Genomic DNA, 23,394 nt, shown 5'->3' with positions numbered 1-23,394 from the left:
ATTATAACTTGCTACCACAACTGTTCAGACTTAGCTGGCAACAGGGATACCTGACTGTCAAGTGCTAATTGTACAGAAAGAGCTAGAAACCTGTGTATAATAGCTATTGGGTCAGCAAAAGCAGAGAGGATTCATCCCCAGGGAAAGATCACTAATGTCAAGGAGAAAGACTCAAGTTAGGCATGGTGGTATGTCCCTGCAGTCCCAGCTAGCGACTTGAGAAGACAAAAGGATTCCTTGAACCAAGACCAAAGAGTCTGAGACCAGCCTGGTGGAGAGAAAAGGTTTGCCACTGCACAAGGCAGGCTAGCTGGCCTAGATGATTCTGGGATTCTCCTGTATCTCCATCTCCCATTTTACCATAGGAGCACTGGGATTACAGAACGTGTTATTGTGCTCAGCTTTACATGGGGATTCAATCTCAGGTTCTTACACTTGCATGGCAGGTGTTTTACCCTCTGTCTTTATAATGAGTATGGGGTTCAGAACAAAGAAAGACCCAGAAAAGTCTCCTGCAGAGATGGACCAGAGTCTTGTAAAGTTTTGCAATGGTAAGCTGAATTGAGTTTGTTTGGGGTTTTGACCTTCCTCCTCTCCTGGGGCATAAAGCTGCATACATACCAGAGATCTTCAGGGCATTCCTGTTAGAGGATGACCAGACAGGAAGCCCTCCGGGGCAGGCCTATATGGCTTTGCTGTGGCAAGAACGAGGTGCTAAGAGCCAAGAAACTTGGTAGCCATGAGCCTAGAGATAGATGGCCTCTTCCAAATCCCTCCTCTCCTCCAGCCAACCAGACACACATCTCCAGTGGGCGCCCAGCTGGTAGCTGCTTACCCCAGTGCCTGCATGCACAACAACCAGGTGTCAGACCCCACATGGAATCAGCTGTTCCCAATTAGCAACATTTTACATGTTTAGCAAACGTTCAGACCAACCTCAGCCATATATGTACACACTCCAGGCAATAACACAGAACACACCGTTGTGTAAGAGACTTTTCCTGGCTACACACAACTCATACACATCTGCTCACCCCACAAGACAACCTACAGCAAACTAAAGTAACAATTTCATTGAAGTCCAGCTTTGTGAACCAGTGAGCTTTTATTGGAGTTACTACAGGGCTGTAGAAGAAGGGTCACTTACAGGGGTAGGGATGACTCAGAAGCAGCTGCATCACTGGGGAGCCCACCCCATCACATGTGACGACTCATAAAAGCTTGCTTGGTGTGAGAGGACTCTGCTCAGTCTCCTCCCGAACAATCATTTACTGCTTCTGTAACTCTGCAAAGGGGCCCTCATGAGTCTGTTCACCTCCCAAGGAGCCCCTTATTTCCCTTCAGTCAGAGAAAACCGCTGTCCAGTACACTCACACGTGGCTAGGTACACGCAGGCAGCATGCAGCCATACGCACACTCAACCACATCACAGTGAAGTCCAGCTGGCGGCACAGGCAGCATTGGTGGAAAAGGTTCCTAGGCCACCACTGCCGGCAGATGGGGGCCTCAGCAGCTCAGGAATCCTCTCCATCATGCAGATTCGCCACGGCAACCCCATTAGCCCAGACTTCCTTCTCATCAGTCGGGGAGGGACTGCTGCTCTCTGGGGTGGATTGATTTATCCAACTAATTAGTCCCAATTAATATTAATACACAGTCTCGGAGACTGCGGCAGCTCAGGCAGAGAAGCTGCCCACTGGGGCCATCAATCACCAAGCAGGGGACAGCAGAGGACATCCGGATCTTCAGCACACAGGACCTCCACACCTCTGACACTATCCCCAACCTCTATGCTGCAGGCTTCCAGAGGGAGTGTGCTACCAAAATCAGGGACTCCAAACTGGGGAACCCAAAGCCCTGAGAGGGGTTGTCACATGCTCCAAGCCACACAGCAGATCCAAGACTGTCTCCATGCTCCTTTCCCTACACTTCTCTAGACCACCCTAGGAGGGTTTGTGATACACTCAGGGCCCAAGTACTTCATCTGCCCATTCCAACCAGTCAGCTGCAACCGCTGTCGGAATACGCTGAGGTTTCTTTCTTTTTTTTTTGTTTTTTTGTATTTTGTTTTTCGAGACAGGGTTTCTCTGTATTGCTTTGGAGGCCATCCTGGAACTCACTCTGTAGACCAGGCTGACCTTGAACTCACAGAGATCCACCTGCCTCTGCCTCCCGAGTGCTGGGATTAAAGGCGTGCTCCACCAATGCCCAGCTGCGCTGAGGTTTCTATTGTGTGCTCAGCAAATATTTTTCAGGACAGAGTGGGGTGGACACAGGCAGATGTGCTCACTAGGTTTTTGTCTCAGTGGAGATGGAGGACAAGGTCACCTAGGAGACGGGACAATCTCCTCAAGTCTATCCCACAATTCCCCAAAGGAGAGGACACAAGAAAATAAGCATTGAGGCAGACAACTAGGATCCTGGGGACCCAGTCTCCCTATTTTCTGGGTCTCCTAGTAGAGAAAGGGTCTGTGGGCGAGGATGGGAAGAGAAGGAAGCTATGAGAGCCAGCAGGATGGAGGGGACTTGCCTTAGGAACCCTACTGTTCTTGATGCTTCAGTATAGACTGTTTTGGGGAGAGGCATAGCCACCAATAGGCTAGTCAGTGTGGCTACTGGTCACTATGACCAGGGGAGTGGTGACAATCCTCAACACCAGAAGTCAGAAGCAGGAGTCAAGCCTGTGGGTGACACCACTGGCTCTGAGCCCTCAAGTTACTCAGATACAGATGCCAAACCATCTTCCAGGAACCCCAGAGCTTGCCCTGCTCCAGCCTTTTTTTATCCTAAGCCTGCTCCACTTTAAATGCGTCTACTGGTGCCCTTGGGTCCCTCTGCAGGGCCATGTGAAGACACACAATACCCCAGGGCACCCGGACCTGGTTACTTCATCTTTCCTGGGGCTGTAAGCCTCCATTACCATGCCAACCTCTTTTTATTTATTCACACTTATCATCAGCAGAAATTGTTTTATTTATGCACTTATTTGCATGCTCTCTCCCTAGAGAAACAGTTCCTTAAGTGTCAGGACTTCATCAGCCTTTTGCAAAGTACCAGGCACACAGTAGGCACTCAGCGATCATTCAGTGATGGCAGGTGGAGTTCTCCATCCCTGTCTTCCCCTGTCCTCATCCCGTTACATCTGTAGCATCTAAGTTAGCTCTGCCGTTCTTGAAACACTGGTTCCTTGGCGCCTATGACAATGCAGTTTTCAGCTTGGATGCCACTTCACACAGGAAAAACTCTCTGCTCACATACGCGTTACAGCCCAGGTAGCTAGTGCTTGCTTGATATCATCATACCCAGGACTGTATAGCATTTCGGACACATTGTGTAATTCACAGTTGCTGGTAGAATGGAAGACCATTCTTTTTTTTTTTTTTTTTTTTTTTTTTTTTTGGTTTTTACGAGACAGGGTTTCTCTGTATTGTTTTGGAGGCTATCGGTCCAGCCTGGCCTCGAACTCACAGAGATCCGCCTGCCTCTGCCCCCCCCCCCCAGTGCTGGGATTAAAGGCATGCGCCACCACTGCCCGGCGAATGGAAGACCATTCCAGCCGGGGCTGTTTCTGTTTGACTCCCCTGAGGACACTGTGGGAGGAATTCAATGTGTTTACGGGGTGAATGGAAAGAGGAGTGGAGGGGCTGAGGGTTGGTGGAAGTTGATACACGCAGCTCCCTAGACCTGGAGGCCGCTCTAGGAGATATTTGTTCTTGTGGTTGTGAATCAAAGTTAAGGAAGTGCATTAGATAAGGGTAGAAGGTCAGGGACCAATAGAAAATTCCCTGTTATGGATCAGAGAAGGAAGTAATTACAAGGTGCCAAAATGGATTCCCTTGTAACAAGTGTGCTATTCCTCCAACAAGCCTTCACTGATCATCCACCAGGCGCAGGCACCATGGTGGGTGCTGGGCATACAAGGGTAGACAAACCCCTTACAAAGCCCTGACCAAGAGTGGTCTCGCTCAATTAAGGTATCCTAGGTCACCATTCCAACCTATGTGTAGGCGAGTTTGGAAGCCTGGCCAAGACAGGCAAGCGAACCAAACAGACTGGAGACAGATTTGGCCGGGAGGCTCACGACTTGATTACATGGCTATCTCTAAAGGAGTTCCCTGGCAGGTACCCAGAGTGGCACACCCCTTCCTCGATACTGGGCGAAGATTTGTGGACACACAAGTAGTAGATGGTTTGCAGATGGGAAAGGTTGTCACAGATGACCCTAGAAGATGTCCCATTTGTTGTGGAATATTTGTTTAACTATGTAAAGATGTGTTGCTTTTTTTTTTTAACCTTGCCTACCTAAGGCACCTGGTTGGTCTAATAAAAAGCTGAATGGCCAGTAGTGAGGGAGGAGGTATAGGTGGGACTTCTAGGCGGGGAAAAGTAAGTAGGAGGAGGAATTTAGGGATAGGAGAAGAAAGAAGAGACACCAAGGAGACGCTGCGGTGGGGACGGGGCAGTCAGCCCATCATGGAGGAAGCAGGAAAAGTAGGACAATCAGAATGAAAGAAAGGTAAAAGCCCAGGGGCAAAACATAGATGAATAGAAGCAAGTTAAATTAAAAGAGCTACTGAGACAAGCCGAAGCTAAGACCGAGCATTCATAATTAGTAATAAGTATCTGAACATACCCCTGAACATGTGCCATCTTGTGGGTGATGGCACCAGGGAGGTCTTGGAGCAGGAGAGTGACATGATTACAGCCGGATCTAGAGGTTCAGGCTAGCCCTCTCACCAGGCTCTGGTTCCCAGCACCCTAACAGAAACACCCAGAAAATACATGACACATTGTTCCTTCACTGTTAGTGAGCCTTGGCACAGGCCATTCCTGCTGGCTGCCACATGAAGTAGGGGATCGGATGGGAGTAGGGCCAGAGAAGGGAGCAAGGTCCAGACGTGGTTGTGTGTGTGTGTGTGTGTCCGTCCAGGGCTTCTGCTGAGGTACAGGGAGGGCAGGCGGACACCTCTTCCCTGTGCCCGGCATTTCCTCACAGCTGATGGCATCCTGAACATACGGGGCTGTAGAGCTCAAAGGCCTTGGGTCTCTCCAGACTGGACAGGTAAGAGACCTCAGGACGGCCGCTTTTCGGGGGTCATCAGCCGTTCCACTTCCCGCATGAACCGCAGACACATCTCTTCCTGCCAGGGCAGAGCCACACACTGCACGGCCACAGGCAGGCCTACACTCTTCTTCATGGCCTACAGGGGATGCAGACATCAGGATGGGAGAAACGGGACCGTACCCCAGGCCCAGGAAACAAGCAGTCTAAGGAAGGCTGGCAAAGCCTGCACGCGCTAGGCCTCTGTCCTCTACAGCGCCTGGGTCTAGGCAGCAGAGAGCTAGGGGGTGGGCAGGCGTTACCTTCTTCAGGATAATGTCCCAGATATCTCCAAAGTAGCCTCTGTAGTGCTCCATCTGGGCATCGTCCTCAGCGGTCACGGTGGTGACAGGCACCACCCCCGCCGGGAAGTCTAGGCAGTTGTAGAGTACAGTGTAGCTGATGGCCCCTAGGACAAAACACAGTGGCTACGGCAACCCTGCCGCCTGCAGTGCCAACTGTCCCCTCTGGGCCTAAGTAGCCCTCATGCCACACATAAAAAAAAAGGCACTCTGCTTCTGCAGCTAGGAGAAATCCCTCTCACAGGCCCGAGGTCTGTGGCAAAAGCACGGGGGCCACAGACTCACTGAGCTTTCTCTGCTCTTCCACGTAGTTTCCCTGACCTGAAACACTGTTCCCATTTTCTGGGCTTATCTAAAAACCACCTAGATTCAAACACCACCTCCCCAAACCCCAGGCTCTGCAAGGAGGCCTCCTACATGAACACTGTTCAGAAATGACAACTCAACCCCTCCCAGAACTCCACACGCCTTCCATCTCTTTAGTCAACAAGATAGCAAGGCCCAGTGAGGAGCAGGATGCTCCTCCGTGGACAGGATGTCCCCCACATCTCTTCCTCTTCTATCCCATTGCACCACAGTGCCAAGGCCTCAACTCAGAAAGGGGACAGGGAATAAGAGCATTGGGGGAGGGGCAGTAGAACTCACCTGTGGCTCTGCCTGGTGCATTCAGATCCAGAGCAGGGCCCAGCATGGGAGTCAGGAGCACATCCAAGTTCATAGCTTTCCATTGGTCAATCACTGAGTTGCGGTAGACCTGAAGGGAGGGACATACACACACACACACACACACACACACACACACACACAGAGAGAGAGAGAGAGAGAGAGAGAGAGAGAGAGAGAGAGAGAGAGAGAGACAGAGAGAGACAGAGAGAGACAAGAGGCACTCAGATAAATTCGAGGCACCCCAGGATGGCCAATGGACACTGAGGAGGCTCTAGTTTAACACATGGATCTGAGCTGAGCCACCATGAGACCAGAAGTGCTGCCTCTGGATGGAATTGTTTCCACCATGGACCAAATACTTTCTTTCCAAGTGGAGCCACTTACTAACATGGATAGCTCTAGAGGAACAAAGAGGGGCTCAGGACAGGGGTCCTATGCTGACCCAGACTCCAGGACAGGCACTGGGTAAATGAGCATCACAGAAGGGCCCAAGCCACCATCCCTAGAGAGGAAGGAGTGGCAGGTGACACAGGGCCCCAGCTGCCGCCCCTGCTCCCCAGGGCTCAGACCTTACCTCAATCTCATGCTGCAGTTCCCACAGCTCTCCAGCCGACCTGGGCAGACAGAGGGAGGTCACCAGCCACCACAGCCATAGCAGACACCACACACCCTACTCTCACCATTTCTAGATCTCACTCAACCCCAGGGATCTCTGAGAGGGGAAATCAAGACCCTGCTGTCCAGACAGAAAAATCCAGGCTCTCAAGGGACTCCGGCTGGATGGTTTAAAGACCTCATAGCCAAGCCAGCACTAGACCAGATCTGATTACTCACAACAAGAGAGGGTAGTAAGGCTGTCAAAGATCTTCAATACCTAGAGTGAGATGTGTAAGCCCATAGATGTCATGCTGGAAACAGGGTGGCTCACGTCCTGCTTTTGAAGACCCAGCCACTAGCAGGACCAGATCCAGGCCAGTTCAGTTCAGATTCCTAAAAGCCTTTTACCTGCTTCCCTGGTACCCACAATCTGCAGACCACCCCGGCTCAGGCTAACTCCTTTCTGGTCTTTCTCCCTATGCTTCCTTCTATCCATCCTGCTCTTTTCTGCACTCAGGCCCTTGTCCTCTAGAGGATCCAGGATCTGCCTGGGACAGCTTCAGGGCCCCCTGATGGCCCTAAGTCAACCCCCCTGCCTGGACTACCTCAACCTTAGGAGCTATTTCCCCCAGAGATTTCCTCTCAAAACCACCCGGTTCAGAGCAAACCAGTTGTGGAAACACAGGGGCAGGCATGGGGGTATAGGAAAAGTTCTCACCGAGGCTGCATGCTGCCGAGAAAGGCTGCCAGCCGAGGATACTGCGCCAGAACAGACACAGGTCAATGATTGGTTCCCTACGCCACCTCTTCCATGTCCTCCCACCTCCCGGGTCCAGGCCACACCCATTTTGATGAACAGGTTTGCTACAGACTGAGGGAACAGGGAAGAGAACAGTCAGGGAAGAAGAGATGAGGAGGTCACCCCTGTCCAAACCCAGAGGCCAGGGGAGGAAGGCAGAGCCAGAGACCGTAAGTCATCACAGTACGGGGGCCCCAGAGGCTGTGTCCTTGCATGCCTGCAGCTCTCACCAGAGGCTTCAGCAGGAAGCTCAGCAGTCTTTTAAACCACCTGGGTAGCTTCAGAATCAAGATCAGGTCCCCCAAGCAGGGATCCACAAAGTCACCTTTGCTGGAAGACAAAAGGCCTAGTTAAGGTGCTCCCATCCCCTCCCCCATTTTCCTCCCCGATGACAGCAAATCCCATTGACTCAGTTGTCCTGTCCACCTCCTTCCTCACCCAACCCTAGTGGCCCTGGTATCTTGCCCCTTGCTTGGCCTCTTTCCAATGCACACTCTGTTTCTGCTGCTCACTGGGGTACCTGGACCCTGCCCCACCCCTCGTCTGAGGCTGCAGGGACCAAGCTGAGCTACAGTGAGCCCAAGGAGAGGGTTTATTGCCTTGGCCAGCCCAGCTGTATCTCCAGGAGGCAACTTCTCAAGCCTCTGCAAACAGCTGGGAGGAACGGCCCTCTGGCAAGCCTCTTAAGTGAGTCTGCTCCACACGCCCACCTCAGAAAAGGGAAAATTGAGGGCTGAAAAGAAAGAGTTGGCTCAGGAAAGGCTTGTGTCCATACCCAACCCCTTTCCTTAACAAACAACAAGGAAATCCCTGCCCACCTGCATCCCGAAGGACACTTGGCTCAGAGCGAGCAATGGAATCATCACCCAGCCTCCTGTTGCACTATTATCGTTCCATAGTCGCTCTAGTAAATTATCTCCAGGTTCAACTTGCATAGCTAGAAGGACAGCAAGGTTCCTGTCCAGGAAGCCCAGATCTCCCATGTGCAGTGAAGGCCTGTCCTGGGGACGGTCACAGGATCCAGCTGCTCTCCCTGGGGCTACACATGTTCTTAATTCATTTCATTATTTTATGTGTGTTAGTGTTTGCCTACATGTGTATCTGTGCACTATGTATGTGCCTGGTGCCTGGGGAGGCAAGGAAAGGCCATCAGATCCCCTGGAGTTACAGACAGCAAGCAGTGAGCTGCCATGTGGTTGCTGGGAATTGAATCTGGATCATCTGGAAGATCAGCCGGTGCTCTCAACCTGAGCCCGGCCCCTCTGCACATGTCTCTGACTCCACCCTGCACCCTGAAGCCCAACAGCACTCACAAGTTCTGGAGGAAAGTGTGGCCACCGTCACTGAACAGCCCACCTGTGGTCAGGACCTCCAGAGCGTAGGGTATGTTGTTTGGCAAGAAGGGAACCAGCTGCAGGGATTGAAGGGTATAAGGCCCATAGACACCACAGCCTTCAGTTCCCACAACTCATATGCTACTTCAGTGGCCCTGAGGGTGATCCTTGCCACTTTGAGATCACAAAGCCACAGAGTCAGCCTTATCGAGCCATGACCTCGTGAGAAGTCTGGAGCCACACATGAAGCTGTCTCAGAATAACAGGCAAGTCTCGAGTCTCGAGTCCCTGGGAGAGCTGTATAGAATTGCTCGTGCCTGTGAAGCACGGACTCAAGCCTCCCAGGCAGGCTAAGTCCTCCATCCACTGCTTGTCCCCATATTCCCACCTTAGCCATCGTTATATGGTCTCACAGAGCTAAAATTCTCACCCTAAATGACCAAATAGCAGGGACTGGAGGGGCCTGTGAGGGCCACGGGTATCAGGAAGACTTCCCTAGAGGATACGTGATGCCATACCATACCGTGTGTCCAGCAGCCTCAAGACTCCGCTTGGTCTCCAGCAGGGCTCTTCTCATGGCTGGGGTAGGCATGGTATAATGGTCAGTTTCGTAGTATCCCACCCGCAGGGGTCTAGAGCTTGTATAGACCTAGAAGTAAACATTAGAAGTGAGGCGAGGCAGAAGAGACTGACTCATGCAGAATGCTTAGAGACAGAGACCCCCTCAGCCCACCATAGCCGCAAGGTTACAAGCTGAATCCTTCTAACACATTTCCCCTGAACCATCAGCAACTGGGCATCAGTAAGGCCAAACCCCTTCACCTCTGACCCTTTCACAAAATGCCTTCATGGCGGCTCAGAGCAGGAGTGAGCACTCCCAGTAGTAATAAGAGAGGACGAGGGCCGTCCAAAGCCTCAGCCCAACCATGCACACCGTCTTCGGAGCTGAAGTTCTGTCACCTGCTTCTAGCCCCCCTCCGTCCCCTCAGAAGGGGCTCAGGCTACAGCTGTCTGAACCTGTCTGCTAAGGAGGAAAAGCCCACTTCACACAGTCCTTCCAACCCGCCCTAACTACTACTGCCTGGGACCCTCAGCCCCTTAAGAGGCCTGCATGGGAGGAAGAAATGCTGGACTGCTGGGAAGTGGAGTTTGCATCCCATAGTTGACATGACGCACTGCTCTTCTGTCTGCATCCATCCACCGGGACTACTCTGGACATAAACCCAGAGAACCTCTGCGCTTCTCCACCAGTTCACCGTGAAGACTCTGAAGCCCCCCCTCAATATTACATCATGGTCCTGACCCAATCCTAGCCCAACTCCAGGTTGAAAGATCCCCCTAGGTGGGCTCCATCCTGCCTTTCCCTCTTAGGCATTTAGCCTCGGGTAGTAAAGCTTTTCAGTCCTGTTGGATCAGTGGCCTATTTTGGTCATATTTGGAAAACTGACACTTCACACTGCTCTCAGTTCATTCAGGCTACTTGCCATGTAGCCTATTTGCTGAGGAGATGGGCAGGAATACTGTAAGAAACGCCGCTCTTTCCTAAGAGCAAATTCAACCCAGATTCACAGTTTCCTTTTCAGGAGTTACTGATCCTAACTAACGGTCCTTAGCAACACAGGTTAAAACTGGAGTGGTTCCAAACGCAGGCAGGGCGCCACCTGGTGGCCACGTGTGGAGTAACAGCAGCCCCAGGCCTATCCTGCCACAAGGGAGTAGTTTTCCAGAAGGGCTTCCAGCCAATCCTGCTCACACCTCCTGGGTTCTAGAGTTCACTCCCCTTGCCGGCTCCCATTCCCGCCCCCTCCCCCATCCCACCCCTCTCACCTCCTCTCTGAAGGGCAAAGGGGGAATAGTGGGATCCAAGCGGAACAGGTCCTCACACAGTAGGGCTCTTAGGCATAATGCCAAGCTCTCCACATCCCGGGCCATGGGGCCAACAGAAAGCTGCACTGTAGGGAAGGGAAGGGAGTGGAAGGAAGAGGTGTCACTTGGCCCCCAACAAGCTCTGGGTCTGAATAAGGACTGGTCTACGGCTCCAGAGTGAGAGCAAGGAAGGGCAGTAGGAATTCAGACCTACAGTGGCCTGGCAATTAGATTCCCCAGAGGCAATACAGGGGCAGAGGCAGATCAAGATGACCCCATGCACACACCCTCCAGGGCACCGCGAGCATCACAGACCCCAGACCTCACTCACCTGCCGTCTGTCCGTAGACACAGCCCTTCAGGCCACTCTTGCTGGTCAGAAACACAAGACGTTGGAATCTAATGGTGGCCGCTCTACACTCACCCCAAGCCCTTGCTCCAGCTCTACTCCCCCAGCATAGCTGGTGACATTCACCCCGCCTCCCGCATCCTCACAAATAGGGGCTAGTGAGTCCCTCTTGGGTCCCTGAGAGCATAAAAGCTGAGCCAAGATCATACGTCAGAGAGTCCAAAAGGCCCCCGTGCCCACCATACCTGAGGCGGCTCCCGGTAGGCTTGAGGCCACAGATGCCACAGAAGGCGGAAGGAAAACGGATGCTGCCTCCAATATCAGTGCCTAAGCCCAGAGGGGAGCCCCCAGATCCAATGAGAGCCCCTTCGCCCCCCGAGGAACCACCTGGGCTCTTGGAGGACTTCCATGGGTTCAGAGTCTGGCCAAAGAGGGGGTTACTGCAGTCAAAACTGGAGGAAGCAGGAAAAAGTCAGGCCAGGTCACGTCAACACCTGTCCTGTGTCTACCCCCACCTCCTGAGGACCGACCTTAGCATGGACTGGGGGACGTTGGTGTGCACAAAGGGCACAGCTCCCTGCAGCTTCAGAACTTGCACCACCACACTGTCACACTCCGACGGCGCCCCCTCGTTCAAACTCAAGCCCAGCGTGGAGTCTTGGCCCTTAGGGGAGAGATGGGTATAAAGAAGACACCATCGGCCGGGCGGTGGTGGCGTACACCTTTAATCCCGGCCCTCGGGAGGCAGAGGCAGGCAGATCTCTGTGTGTTTGAGGCCAGGCTGGACTGACAGCCTCCAAAACAATACAGAGAAACCCTGTCTCGAAACAAAAACAAAAACAAACAAAAAAAGACACCATCAGGGACATTCCTACCACCAGCACATTGTCCAAGTCTCCAGGTCTCTGGAGCTGAGATATTCTTTAAGGCCCCCAGAGCTGGCTGGATACAGAGAGAGAGGCCGTATGGAGGGTTGACACCAGGCAGGGTATACCTTGTAGCTGAAGCATTCCTTGAGGCTCACAGGGATGCCATAAAGCAGGCCCTGCCGTGGGGCCTGGGCCAGCTGAGTCTCACAGTCAGTCAGATAGGAGGTCACACAGTTGGTCCCTTTGTTCACTTCCCAGGCCTAGGGAAAGGGAAATGCACATAAGGCCAAGGAAAGCCAGCTCCTCTCTTTGCAAAATGCCCCCCCTCCTGTGCTTCACGAAGGGAAAGGGTGACCAGAAACGTGGCTCACAGGCAGCAGCTCAGAGGATGGCCTCCAGCCCAGCACCCACCCTGCCAGGGCCATGTGGCCCAGCTTCACCCAGGCTCTCTTAGAGAACGAGACTGGGGCCAGGCCAGGCCAGGGAGCAGGATGCTGTCCTCAGAGGCACTCAGCAGAGGGTGAGCTGGCCGACCACTGGCCGCTGCTCCTATATTTCTGCCCAGGGAGACAGGCAGGAGGCAGATGGAGCAGACCTCCATGTCAGTCGTGCTGGGAGTCAGCTGGACTCGATCAGACCCTGGCCCTCCCTCCCCTGCCCCGTGCCAGGCTCAAGGTAGACCAAACAGAGCCTCCTCTTCCCTTGGGACTCTTAAGTCACAGATGACTGAAATATAATGATAGACGGACAGTAGACACCTAGAAGCTCAAGCCACAGGCCTAGGGTCTCCAGAGGTACAGAAGGGGACACCCTAGACTGAGCCTAGTGATCTTCCCTGCTCCTGGGAGACAACTACAGAAAAGAGTAAGTTGTACGGCCACACTCAAAACTGCAGACATCAGTCACCAGGCCACCCAAGGCAGGAAGGGAGGGGCCTCAGCTGTGCACTGGACGTGCAGGGGTCTTTCAAGGCCTTGGTAAGGAAGAGTGACGGCCTTGGCTGAGTCCCTGTGTCTCTGTCAGTGACACTGGCCTACTTTCTCCTGCCCACACACCTAACCCGACACTGATACTCACCTACTGAGGGTCACGCTCACGGACACAATCACACTCAGAATTCATCAGAACGCACAGTTTGTCTTACTCTGTTTTTCTTATGTATGTTCCCTGAGCACATCTTAACTGAGAGATAATGTATTTGGCACATTTGGGAGATGGCTTCGTGCTAAGAGTACTTGCTGTGTCCTTCCAGAGGACCCTGTTTTGGGTTCCAGCAACCATGTCAGGAAGCTCACCTGTAACTCAAGTTCCATGGGATCTGATGCCCTCTTATGGCCTCCAAAAGCATCCACCCACATGCACATACCCCCTCACACACACTAATACGCATAATTTATAACTTAAAGAGCAATCCCTGTCCACAGGACCCATGGAGAGTCTGGGGAGGGAAAGAGTTGAGGCCGGCCTGTGAGTAGACAGGGGGAGGGAGCACCAGCAGGGCAGGGACAGGGGAGGTCTTGCTGGTCAGCACTGAACCAATGGCCTGGGAGGGGCAAACAGGAGAGCAGAATCCAAGGCAAGGGCACCACCACAAAGCAAGGCAGACCCTGAGTTCACTGTCTCCAGCCTCCCAGGGCCTGTGCGGCTGGAGTGAGGATCTGAGGCTAAAGTTCGGATGGAGAACACGGGAGAGAGCGCAGAAAGACTGAAGGGAACAGAACAGACTTGGAGACCAATGAGGTGGAGGCAGGAGAGAGGGAAATCTGGGCTGAGAGCCAGGTTTCTAGCTAAGACAACATGCTCAGTGTCAACCCACACACCCCCTCTGGCTCCTTCCCTCCCTGGTAGTCCCTGGTACTGAGGATCAACCATGACCCAGAGCAGGACGGCTCCAGGCCAGGTTTTCCCCACAGCCTGTGCAGAGAAGGAAAGGGCTTCACCAGGGCTTACCTTTCCCAGGTATGTGAAGAGCACAGCCTCAGGGGACAGCTCCCCACTGCCTAACTTCTGCACCAGTTGAGGCAGGGGCAGGGCCAGCAGCGCCTCTGAATCCAGGTCAGGGTTCTGTGGGTAACATACTCCATCAGTCTTGCACATGTGACCTTCGCCGCCCAGTCCTCACAGTAATCAAGCTGATGCTCACTGTCACTTGCTAATATCCCTATAGAAGGTACCACCTGTAGCCCTGACACCAGAAACCATACCCAACCTTGGTGGGCTCTGGGCATCCCAGGCCAGTGCAAATGTAGCCTCTGGAAGTCTGCTGGACAGGAAATGATGAGGGACAAGGTGTTGTCTGGACTGATTACTGCAGCATTAAGACTAGTAGCCAACACACCTGCCTATTGCCTGCCATGCAGTGCTGACTGTGTTTTTTTGGGTCCCCACCCCCACTTATATGGTTAGTTTTCATTTTCTTTTTTGGTTTTTCTAGACAGTGTTTCTCTGTAGCTTTGGAGTCTGTCCTGGAACTCGCTCTGTAGACCAGGCTGGCCTCAAACTCACAGAGATCCACCTGCCTCTGCCTCCCAAGTGCTGGAACTAACGGTGTGCACCACCACCGCCCGACTTTTTCATTTTCTTTTCTTCTATTTCTGACAGTGTCTTACTATTATAGACTGCATTGTGAGCACATCCCCATCCCCAGCACATTCTCTTATTCCTCCGCATACCTGTACACCTCATTCCTAACTAGCCCTGTTCCTACTTTCTTCATGGTGTTTTTGCTTGATTTTTGTTTGGTTTGTTGTTATTGTGTTGTTGTTGTTGTATGTGTTCAACAGCCATATCATACATATCCAGAAGACAGCATTTCACAGTGTCCCACCCCCATCCTTTGGGTTTATTTTGTTTTGAGACAGCTTCTCACTATGTAGACCAAGACAGCCTCAAACACACAGAGATCTGCCTGCCTCTCCCAAGTGCTAGGATTAAAGATGTGGACCACCACACCTGGTTGTGTTTGTTTTTTGAAAGGTCTCAGTTATTTTTGACCAAACTAGCCTTGAACTTTCAAGATCTTCCTCCCCTACCTCAACCCCCAAGGAAATGGGATCACAGGCTTTATTTTACTTTTTTGGTTTTCAAAACATGGTTTCTCTGTGTAGCCCTGGCTGTCCTGGAACTTGTTTTGTAGGCCAGGTTAGCCTAGAATGCAGAGGTCTACCTGCCTCTGCCTCCTGAGTGCTGGGGATGTATGCCACAACTGGCTGGATTATAGGCTGGAGAGATGGCTCAGAGCTTAAGATCACTGGCTACTCTTCCAGAGGTCCTGAGTTCAATTCCCAGCAACCCAAGGGCATCTATAATGAGATCTGGTGCCCTCTTCTGGCATGCAGGCACACATGCAGGCAGAGCACTGTATACATAATAAGTAAATTTAAAAAGAAGAGATGTGTCTGTGAAATATTTTCTTAATTAATGACTGTAGGTAGTGCCACCCTTGGACAGTGATCCTCAGAAAACCAGCTGAAAAAACCATGAGAAGCAAACTAGTACACAGTGCTCCCCGTGGTCTCTGCTTCAGCTCTTGCCTGGAATTCCTGCCGTGGCTTCCCTCAATGATGGACTATAACCTGGAAGTTGGAATAAACCCTCCAACTTACTTTTGGTCGTAGTGCTTATCACAGCAACAGAAAGCAAGCTAAGTCATAATCAGATATGAATTGCAGATAGTGAGGGATTGAAAGAATAAAACAGGGTGTGGTGGAGAGTGGCACCCGGGCAGGGTGGGACAGAATCACTCTCTGAGGAGGGAGGGCTCCAAGACACACCCACCTGCCAGCAAGGTTCCAGTCCCTGGGGTCAGCTCTACCTGCAGACCCCCCTCCTGAGTCCTCCTCGGGAGTACTAGACCTAGTGAACACTGGGTCACCAGGCCACTGTTCAACACATCCTTTGCTCCTGTTCCTGCTGAGGCCACCAGATACTTAACTGTACCTTCCTCCGTGCCTCACTGAGGTCTTCAGGGGTACAGACCCCACGCCACTCTCTTCAGTTTCTCTTGCAGAAATACTACACCCTAGGGTCCCCGGGCTACCATCTCTCTGCTGCTCCCTCTGCTGTTCATTCATTCAGTCAGCAAACATGTGCAAAGGACTCTGTGAGAGGCCATGCATTCGGAAGTAAACAAGAAGGCCAGGCCCCTGCATTCAGAAAATCAACACCTAAGCAAGCAAACAAGACACTGCTAGACAGCTTGTGGCCAGGTGGAATGGCAGATAAATGGTCTTGGTGGGAATGAGGATGTTGTAGATGGATGGGCAGGTCTACCCGGTGAGGTGACATTTTAGCCATGATCCGAGGGGTGCCGAGGGGAGAGACAGCCTCCTCCACCTCCTCAGGTAATTGCCCTCCTGGCCTCCACTCCCTGTGCTCCCATCTGTTCTGCCCCTCCCAGTCCTCCTGATCCTCCACCAAGCTCCACAGCTGGGGAGAGTCCTATCCTTCCTTCTGCAACCACCATCTCCTACACTTTCAGTATGTTTCCCCCTCGCAGTGCCCCAGGACCCTCAGCCAGGCAAGTGTCCACCCATGTTCAGGTAACCAGTAAACTCCTTTCTCTTCCTCTCCACTGCATCCAATCAGTCAGCAAGCGCTTTAAATCGCTCTGGAAACCGGCTCTGTTCCTCCCTTCTATCAGGACCCTCATCCAGCGCCATCCTTCCCTCTCCGAACTACTACCCTTGCCCCTGTGACCGGTCCTTCCTGCTAGATCTATACAAGGGCAAAGCCCAACCTTTCTCCTTAAAATGTCTACACAGCATGGAACTTCCAGTCATGATCTTATTAGGTGACCTTTGAACCATCACTCCCTCATAACTCCCAGAACACAGCCCTGCCCCCCAATCTGGGAACCTTACATTCTTAATGCCAGGAGTACATCCCCAAATTAGTTAAAGGATACAACATTAACTTGAATACATGATCACTTTCCAATACACCAGACAATTCTAATATATACAAATGTATGTATGTGTGTATGTATGTACGTACATATCTAGGGGGCTGGAGAGATGGCTCAGATGTTAAGAACATACACTGCTCTTGCAGAGGACCCGAGTTTGATTGCCAGCATCCATAGACTGTAACTCCAGATCCTCTGGCCTCTGTGGTACTGTACCCATTTACATATACCCCTACGGACACATAATTTAAATAATAAAAAAGGGAGGTGGAGACAGAAAGATCCCTGGACTTCACTAGCCAGCCAGTCTTGCTGAATTGGTGATCTCTAGGTCCAAGGAGAGACTCCGTCTCAAAAAATAGCATGGAGAAGCCAGGAGGTAGTGGCTCACACCTTTAATCCCAGCACTTGGGAGGCAAAGGCTGGTGGATCTCTGTGAGTTCGAGGACAGCCTGGTCTACAGCATGAGTTCCAGGACAGTCAAGGCTATGCAGAGAAACCCTGTCTCTCAAAACAAAAACAGAAGAGTTTCTGTTGCCATAGTGTCTCTTTACACTTACAACAATAGAAAGGCCGAGGCAGGCGGATCTCTGTGAGTTCGAGGCCGGTCTGGACAGACAGCCTCCAAAACAATACAGAGAAACCCTGTCTCGTAAAACCAAAAAACAAAAACAAACAAACAAAACAATAGAAAGCCTAAAACAAGCCCCATTCTCACACACATTTTAATTCTTTGCAATGTCTTCCCTGTTGGCAGTTGATGACACAGTTGCTAACAACTATTTTTAAGTCTGCAGCTAGCACCAGGCAGTTGAGACATCCTCCCTCCCCCAGTCACCAAAGTCTGCACCCAGAGAGGTCAGTCTGTGTATATTAGGAAGCTTGGTTTTGCATGGGAAACAAAGGGCCAGGAATTGATAATCGCAGGATAACTGTATGGCCACCAAGTATGGAGACATTTTTCAAGAGGGAGCTACCGTACCTCTTTTAAGCACTGCCCCTCTTCCAACTGTTTCTCCACTAAATCATCTATTGTCCTAATTCCAGACTCCTGGGTTGTCTGCTTTTCTCTCATTTTTTTAAATCTCTCTTTTCTATTTTAAGCTGTCTCCTTCATTTGTTCACCAAGATGGGGATGATATGCTCAAAAGTGTAACCATGCTTTCAACTTATCAATGGAATCATTTCAAAGAAAAGTGCGAGGGAGGCTTGGAAAAGGCCAGGAGACAAAGGCACAGTGGATCCAGTTGAAGGGAGGAGTCAACTGTAAGATCAGTGAGCTTTTACCAAGAGAGTACATGAGACAGCACAACAAAACACGTACGCAAAGGCCCTTAGGCAGGAATCAAGTTCCGTGACATCTCTTCCAGTCTCAACAGTCTATTGCTGTTGGTTCTTGTCTGCAGTGAAGAAACAATGGGAGAGAAGGGTTGGACAGATGGCTCAAAAGTTAATGGTACTGTCTGCTCTTCCAGAGGACCTGAGTTCAGTCTCACAACCATCTATGAGTACATTTTCAGGGGGTCTGATGCCCTCTCTGGTCTCTATAGGCACCAGGTATGCACACAGGGCACAAACACACATGCAGTTTTTAAGAACTCACTCAGGGGCAGCTGGGGAAATAGGGAAAGATGGTTGCTGGTAAGTTTCCATTGATCAACAGTAACCAGAAACATACCTCTCCCTAGGGTTGCTCCAGTCTGGAAAAGCGAACCATTGCGTGAACCTCGGTGACTCAGAGGTCCTCATGTCCTCCTTGCCGTCTAGCTTGTGTCTATCTTGGCACAGAGTTAACTTTGTATAGTGTCTACCAGAGGAGCTAAACTGCTTCGGCCCTCCCGGCACACATCATCCTACCTTCCCAGGTGCCCCTTGCTATTCAAGGATGGGCTGAGAAAGCCCTAGAAGGGACTCTGGAAGCAGCCTCGGTGCCACCTCTCATTTCTCAAAGGAAGCCAGTGCCCAGTAGAAGGGTTCTGTGGGGTGAAGAAGAAAAGGGCCTGATCCCAAGACTGAGCTAATTTTACATCAGACTCCACCTCCTAACCACCCCATGAGGTCTACAAAGCTATGGTCATCAAGAACTCTTAGGTAAGTATGGTGGCCCACACTTGAAGTCCCAGATAGTCTAAAGGCTGAAATGGGTCTCTTGAGCTGGTCCCTAACTCAGCCAGGACAGCAAGACAGAAAGATGGGGGGGGCAGTGAACATGATATAGATATGTCTTTTCTGTTTGCTAAAAAGCACCTGGGACCAGGCGTTGGTGGCGCACGCCTTTAATCCCAGCACTCGGGAGGCAGAGGCAGGCGGATCTCTGTGAGTTCGTGGCCGGGCTGGACCAACAGCTTCCAAAAGCAATACAGAGAAACCCTGTCTCGTAAAACCAAAAAAAAAAAAAAAAAAAAAAAAGCACCTGGGAATGTGAGTGCAATGGCTCACCCTGTGCTTGCCAGCACTTGGGAGGCTCAAGCAGGAGAACCAGGAGTTCAAAGCCGGTCTGGGGAGCATGAGACCCTGTCTAAAACACAAAGAAGAAAGCAAGCATCTCTTCCAGGCTCAACAGTCTATTGTTGTTGCTTCCAGCCCCTGAAACTCCAAAGCCAGTTTTCCTTCCCGAAAAAAAGCTAAGTCTTGGCTCCAAAAAGATATGCAAATAGCATTTTGTATTTTACAGTCAAAACCTCTGCCCTAAAACATTCTTTGGGGAAAAGAGGTTCTTCAGTTCCTTAAGAGACTGAAGGACAACTACTTTATCAGGAATGAGGGAGGTGAGATGCAGAGAGACCCAGCCCCCAGCCCTCCCAGACAAATGGATTCCTTATGGCTAAGAGCAGTCCTTCCTGTAGGCAGAACTGTGGGCAGAACCCTGTGCCTGCTCCGCAGGCTGTGCTGAAAGCTGCAGAACGGCTCCCCAGGCCTAGTCCAGGATCACGGCCAGCACAGTGAGAGGGCACCACCAGAGAACAAAGTGGGAGCTGGCAAAGACTGCGCTCAGGTAGACGGGTGGCCAGTGTGGGCTCAGTCTCTTCCAGCCTGGGAGGAGACAGGGCAAACACTGACTGATGGTAGGCTTTTCAGACAGCTTGAGGAGTGGAGGCTAGAACCAGAAACACTTTTATTTCAGTAAATACATAAGATATACTCCAGGTTTGGTGATGGTAGGGGTAAATTCAAACTATTACAGCCAGGCAAAGTTTTGCCCACATTCAGACTGCATCTGTGCATCCAAAAACCAGTCCCCACCCTGCTGTGAGCTAGAGTTCCACAAAGCACTGCGTTGAAGTTCATGCTTAAAAATCATTTGCTGCAGCCAGACAATGGTGACTCATGCCTTTAACCCCAGCACTCAGGAGGCAGAGGCAGGTGGATCTCTGAGTTCAAGGCCAGCCTGGTCTATAAATCTACACAGAGAAACCCTGTCTCAAAACCAGAAACAAATAAAAATAAAAAAAAATAACTTGCTGCAACTGAACACCTGCAAAATGCAATTTTCACTGGTACTGATCCAGAAACACCTTCCTGATTCCTATTGTCCCCATCACCTGGGATCTCTTCAACCTGTCAGATCACACAAATACCCACAGCAACTCTCCCCCACCCTTCAGCACATAGACACATCTAGAGTTTAACATTTGTGCTTCTAAGTGATGTCAATGTTTCATACAACAGGAGAAAAAGGCACCCTCTTGCAGAAACCTTTTCTAACCTTACCCCCAAACTCTTTTATCACACCTCCCAAACGGACACACTGAAATGTCCAAGGCAGGAGAAGCCACTAGAAGGATGCTCGTAGACGGGTTTGTGGGGTGTTGACTATGAAAGACTGAGAGTCAGAAACCATGAAGGACTTACATCCTAGGGGGCTTCGCTACTTAACTCCCTGTGCAGGTGTCAGTCTATTTTCACCCTCTCGTAAGATCCCCATGCACAAATTAACAAACATGAACTTTAAGCTATCTGGGTGACATAGGCCATCGATGTCTTGGGTCGTCGCTCCATGATTCCAAAGTCCTAAACCCTAGTTTACCCTACTGAATTTCACTGGCGTTTATAGCATGCTAGTAGTCGGTAATCGGGATTTTTCTGGCGAGAGGTAACGCTCCTCTTTACACCAAAACAGAGCCCAGATTCCAAGACCTGTCCTGTCCCTTTCTTTACCGTTTCTCCTCGCGCTGCACCTGGCGCGGAAAGAGTACCGAATGCGTTAGCTCGAGGAGGGGTTCTGTTCCCAGGCTCACATCTGAGCTGCCCGCCAGTCGGCCTTCTGGCGTCCAGGCGGCTGTAAGTGCTGCCTTGCCCATGCCGTGCTCACCATGTTAGCCCACCCCAGCCCCGGCGCCCGCCGTCACCTGCAGCCGGAAACGCTGCACCGCCTTATCCATGGTCTCCAGGCCGGCTCGCTGCCTCTGCCGCGCCCTGGCCGCCGCTCTCCCGGCCGCTCGGCGTCCGGTCCATCGCAAGACCGCCGCCGCCGCCAACAAGCAGCAGGCTAGGGCAACCCCGGAGACTCCGGACAGCGCGGTCCACACTTGGTGCAGCACCATGATCTCCAGCAGTCGGCTGCTACCGGAGAGGAATTAGCACGCGCGACCCAGCAGCTCCGCTGCAAAACCCGGCCTGGATCACCCGCGATTCCGCCTGAGGGAGGGGCGGGCGCAGCAGCGGGCCCGCGGGGAGCGCGCCGTTGCCGGGCAGCAAGAGCAAAGCTGGCAGCGCCAACGGTCAAGGTCAAGCCTGGCCGCCTGCTGGGCTCGTTCCCGGCTTCCTGGCGTTTTAAGGCAGGCGGAGCAGCGGAGTTCCACGTGGGCGCCCTCGGAAGCACCAGGGCTGCTGAGTTTCCTGGACCAGGGCCCTACCCCGTCTCCGCCCTGAGCATCCCCGCAACTCAACTCTGGCGATCAAGCCAGAGTCCCCAGAACAGGCCCGCCTGAGCAGACCCTGTGCAGCAGACTTTAATAACCTCCCTAACATCTCAGCAGCTTCTTTCCCGGGAAGCCAAGCGTCATTGGGGTTGTGCATAGCTGGACGTCCATCTCACCTGGGTTCATCTGCTGGGCGCGGGAAGTTCTAAGGCGCCTACCTGAAGGCTTCTCATTTTCTAACCCTCAGTCAAACCTTGAGTCTTTTACCTCATCCACTACGCACAGATGATCCCCATAGGTTATCCTCTCCCAGACAAGGCCCATCGGGATTTCACACCCAGGGAACAACAGTAACTTCGTCTGAACCAGGGCCCTCTCTGGGGACCTAGTGCCCATCGCTGGGGGGCATAAATTAGAGGCATATACACCCTAACTCTGGCTAGATAGCTCTCAGTATTATGTGATGCATCTCATTTGTCCCCCTAGAAATCCTGTGACAAAGGCATTTTTATTTTCACTTTACTAGTGAGGTAACTTGAGGACAAAAGGGGTTAAACAACTTTTTTGAGTCGCACTGGTGACTAAGATTCAGACTCCAGTCTTACTCATGCAGCACTGCAGCCTCTGGTACTGTGGAGTAGGGTTACCTTAGAACTGAACGGAAACTCTGAGTCCCTTTGTAGTTTTACCCCTGAATCTGATAGGGGTGATAATTAACCACCATATTAGTGGACAGTTAGGAGCCTGTGGGGTTCTCTCATTAAAATCCCTGTCCCCGGCACAGGCTAAGCCTCTTTTCTTTTTTAAACTCACTTATGTAGACCAAGCTGGCTTCAAACTCAAAGAGATAAACCTGTCTCTGCCTCATTTTGCTTTCATGTATGTCTGGGTGGGAGTGTCCTGGAACTTGAGTTTCAGGCAGCTGTGGGCTCCCATGTGAGTGCTGGGAATTGAACCTGGGTCCTTTGGAAGAGCAGCACTAAGCTATCTCTCTAGTCCCTGTTTCTTCTTAAGGAGAAACTAAATTATTACTCTTATTTTCAGAGTAATTTAACTGAGTATGGTGTTGCACGCCTGCAAATCCAACAAGAATATAGTTTAGGAGACTGGTCACTCCTGAGGCCTTGTGGCCAAGTTTGTTGTCCTGCTGCCTTGGGGACTCCATTTACAAAGTATTCCTTTGTGTTTGCTATAATGATGCCCTTTCTAAGCAGTAAACTCCCTGGGGACATATTAAATTGGATTTGCTTTACAAAAGGATGGGGGTGGACCAAGAGTAGATTTGGAGGCCTAAACAGCAAGCTTTGGGTTGATTGAGTCCCTGGTAGAGGATCTGGTGGGTGGCCTGTCAGAGAGGTCCCCTCCTGATTCACCCAGTGTTCACTTTCTCAGATTCTGTGATTCAGTCTTCCACTGACCCCCTGCTAATAAATGACAGTTGTTGCTGTGAGACCGGGAAACCAAAGCAAATAACAAACCTGATAAACAGCCTTGAAAAGCAGGACATGGTGGTGCAGCCTTGTTTCCCCAGAATTTAGCAGGTTAGAGGGTTTCAAACTCGAATTCAGCCTGAGATATACAGCAGGACCCTGTCTTCAAAACCCCCAAACCAAAGCAAACTAACCCCACCCAATTAAGAGATCATGTAATATAGCCGGGCGTTGGTGGCGAACGCCTTTAATCCCAGCACTCGGGAGGCAGAGGCAGGCGGATCTCTGTGAGTTTGAGACCAGCCTGGACTAC

General features: G+C 51.5%; 1 protein-coding gene across 2 annotated transcripts; it reads right to left on the bottom strand.

Annotated features, from left to right (window-relative positions):
* Nucleotides 1-4,590: 4,590 nt before the first annotated feature.
* Nucleotides 4,591-21,529, bottom strand: Faah (fatty acid amide hydrolase). Of its 2 annotated transcripts, XM_005072074.4 has the most exons (15): nucleotides 21,139-21,508; nucleotides 13,834-13,947; nucleotides 12,009-12,143; nucleotides 11,545-11,678; nucleotides 11,260-11,466; nucleotides 10,997-11,037; nucleotides 10,627-10,751; nucleotides 9,323-9,448; nucleotides 8,779-8,876; nucleotides 7,696-7,795; nucleotides 7,385-7,425; nucleotides 6,644-6,683; nucleotides 6,049-6,157; nucleotides 5,365-5,510; nucleotides 4,591-5,201 (listed from the first exon to the last, which is right to left on the bottom strand). In XM_005072074.4, the coding sequence occupies exons 1-15, from the start codon at nucleotides 21,331-21,333 to the stop codon at nucleotides 5,073-5,075; spliced, it is 1,740 nt and encodes a 579-aa protein (XP_005072131.1). In that variant the 5' UTR covers nucleotides 21,334-21,508; the 3' UTR covers nucleotides 4,591-5,072. The 2 variants fall into 2 exon arrangements, 1 of the variants encoding a protein (XP_005072131.1); XR_005881308.1 differs by lacking the exon at nucleotides 4,591-5,201 and having other exon boundaries at nucleotides 5,477-5,510; nucleotides 7,385-7,537; nucleotides 21,139-21,529.
* Between the last annotated feature and the right edge of the window lie 1,865 nt (nucleotides 21,530-23,394).

This window comes from Mesocricetus auratus, unplaced genomic scaffold (genome assembly GCF_017639785.1).
Source record: "Mesocricetus auratus isolate SY011 unplaced genomic scaffold, BCM_Maur_2.0 Super-Scaffold_100014, whole genome shotgun sequence".
NCBI classification, from domain to species: domain Eukaryota; kingdom Metazoa; phylum Chordata; class Mammalia; order Rodentia; family Cricetidae; genus Mesocricetus; species Mesocricetus auratus.
Note: the sequence above shows the minus strand (reverse complement) of the source record. Positions and strands in the feature narration are given on the sequence as shown.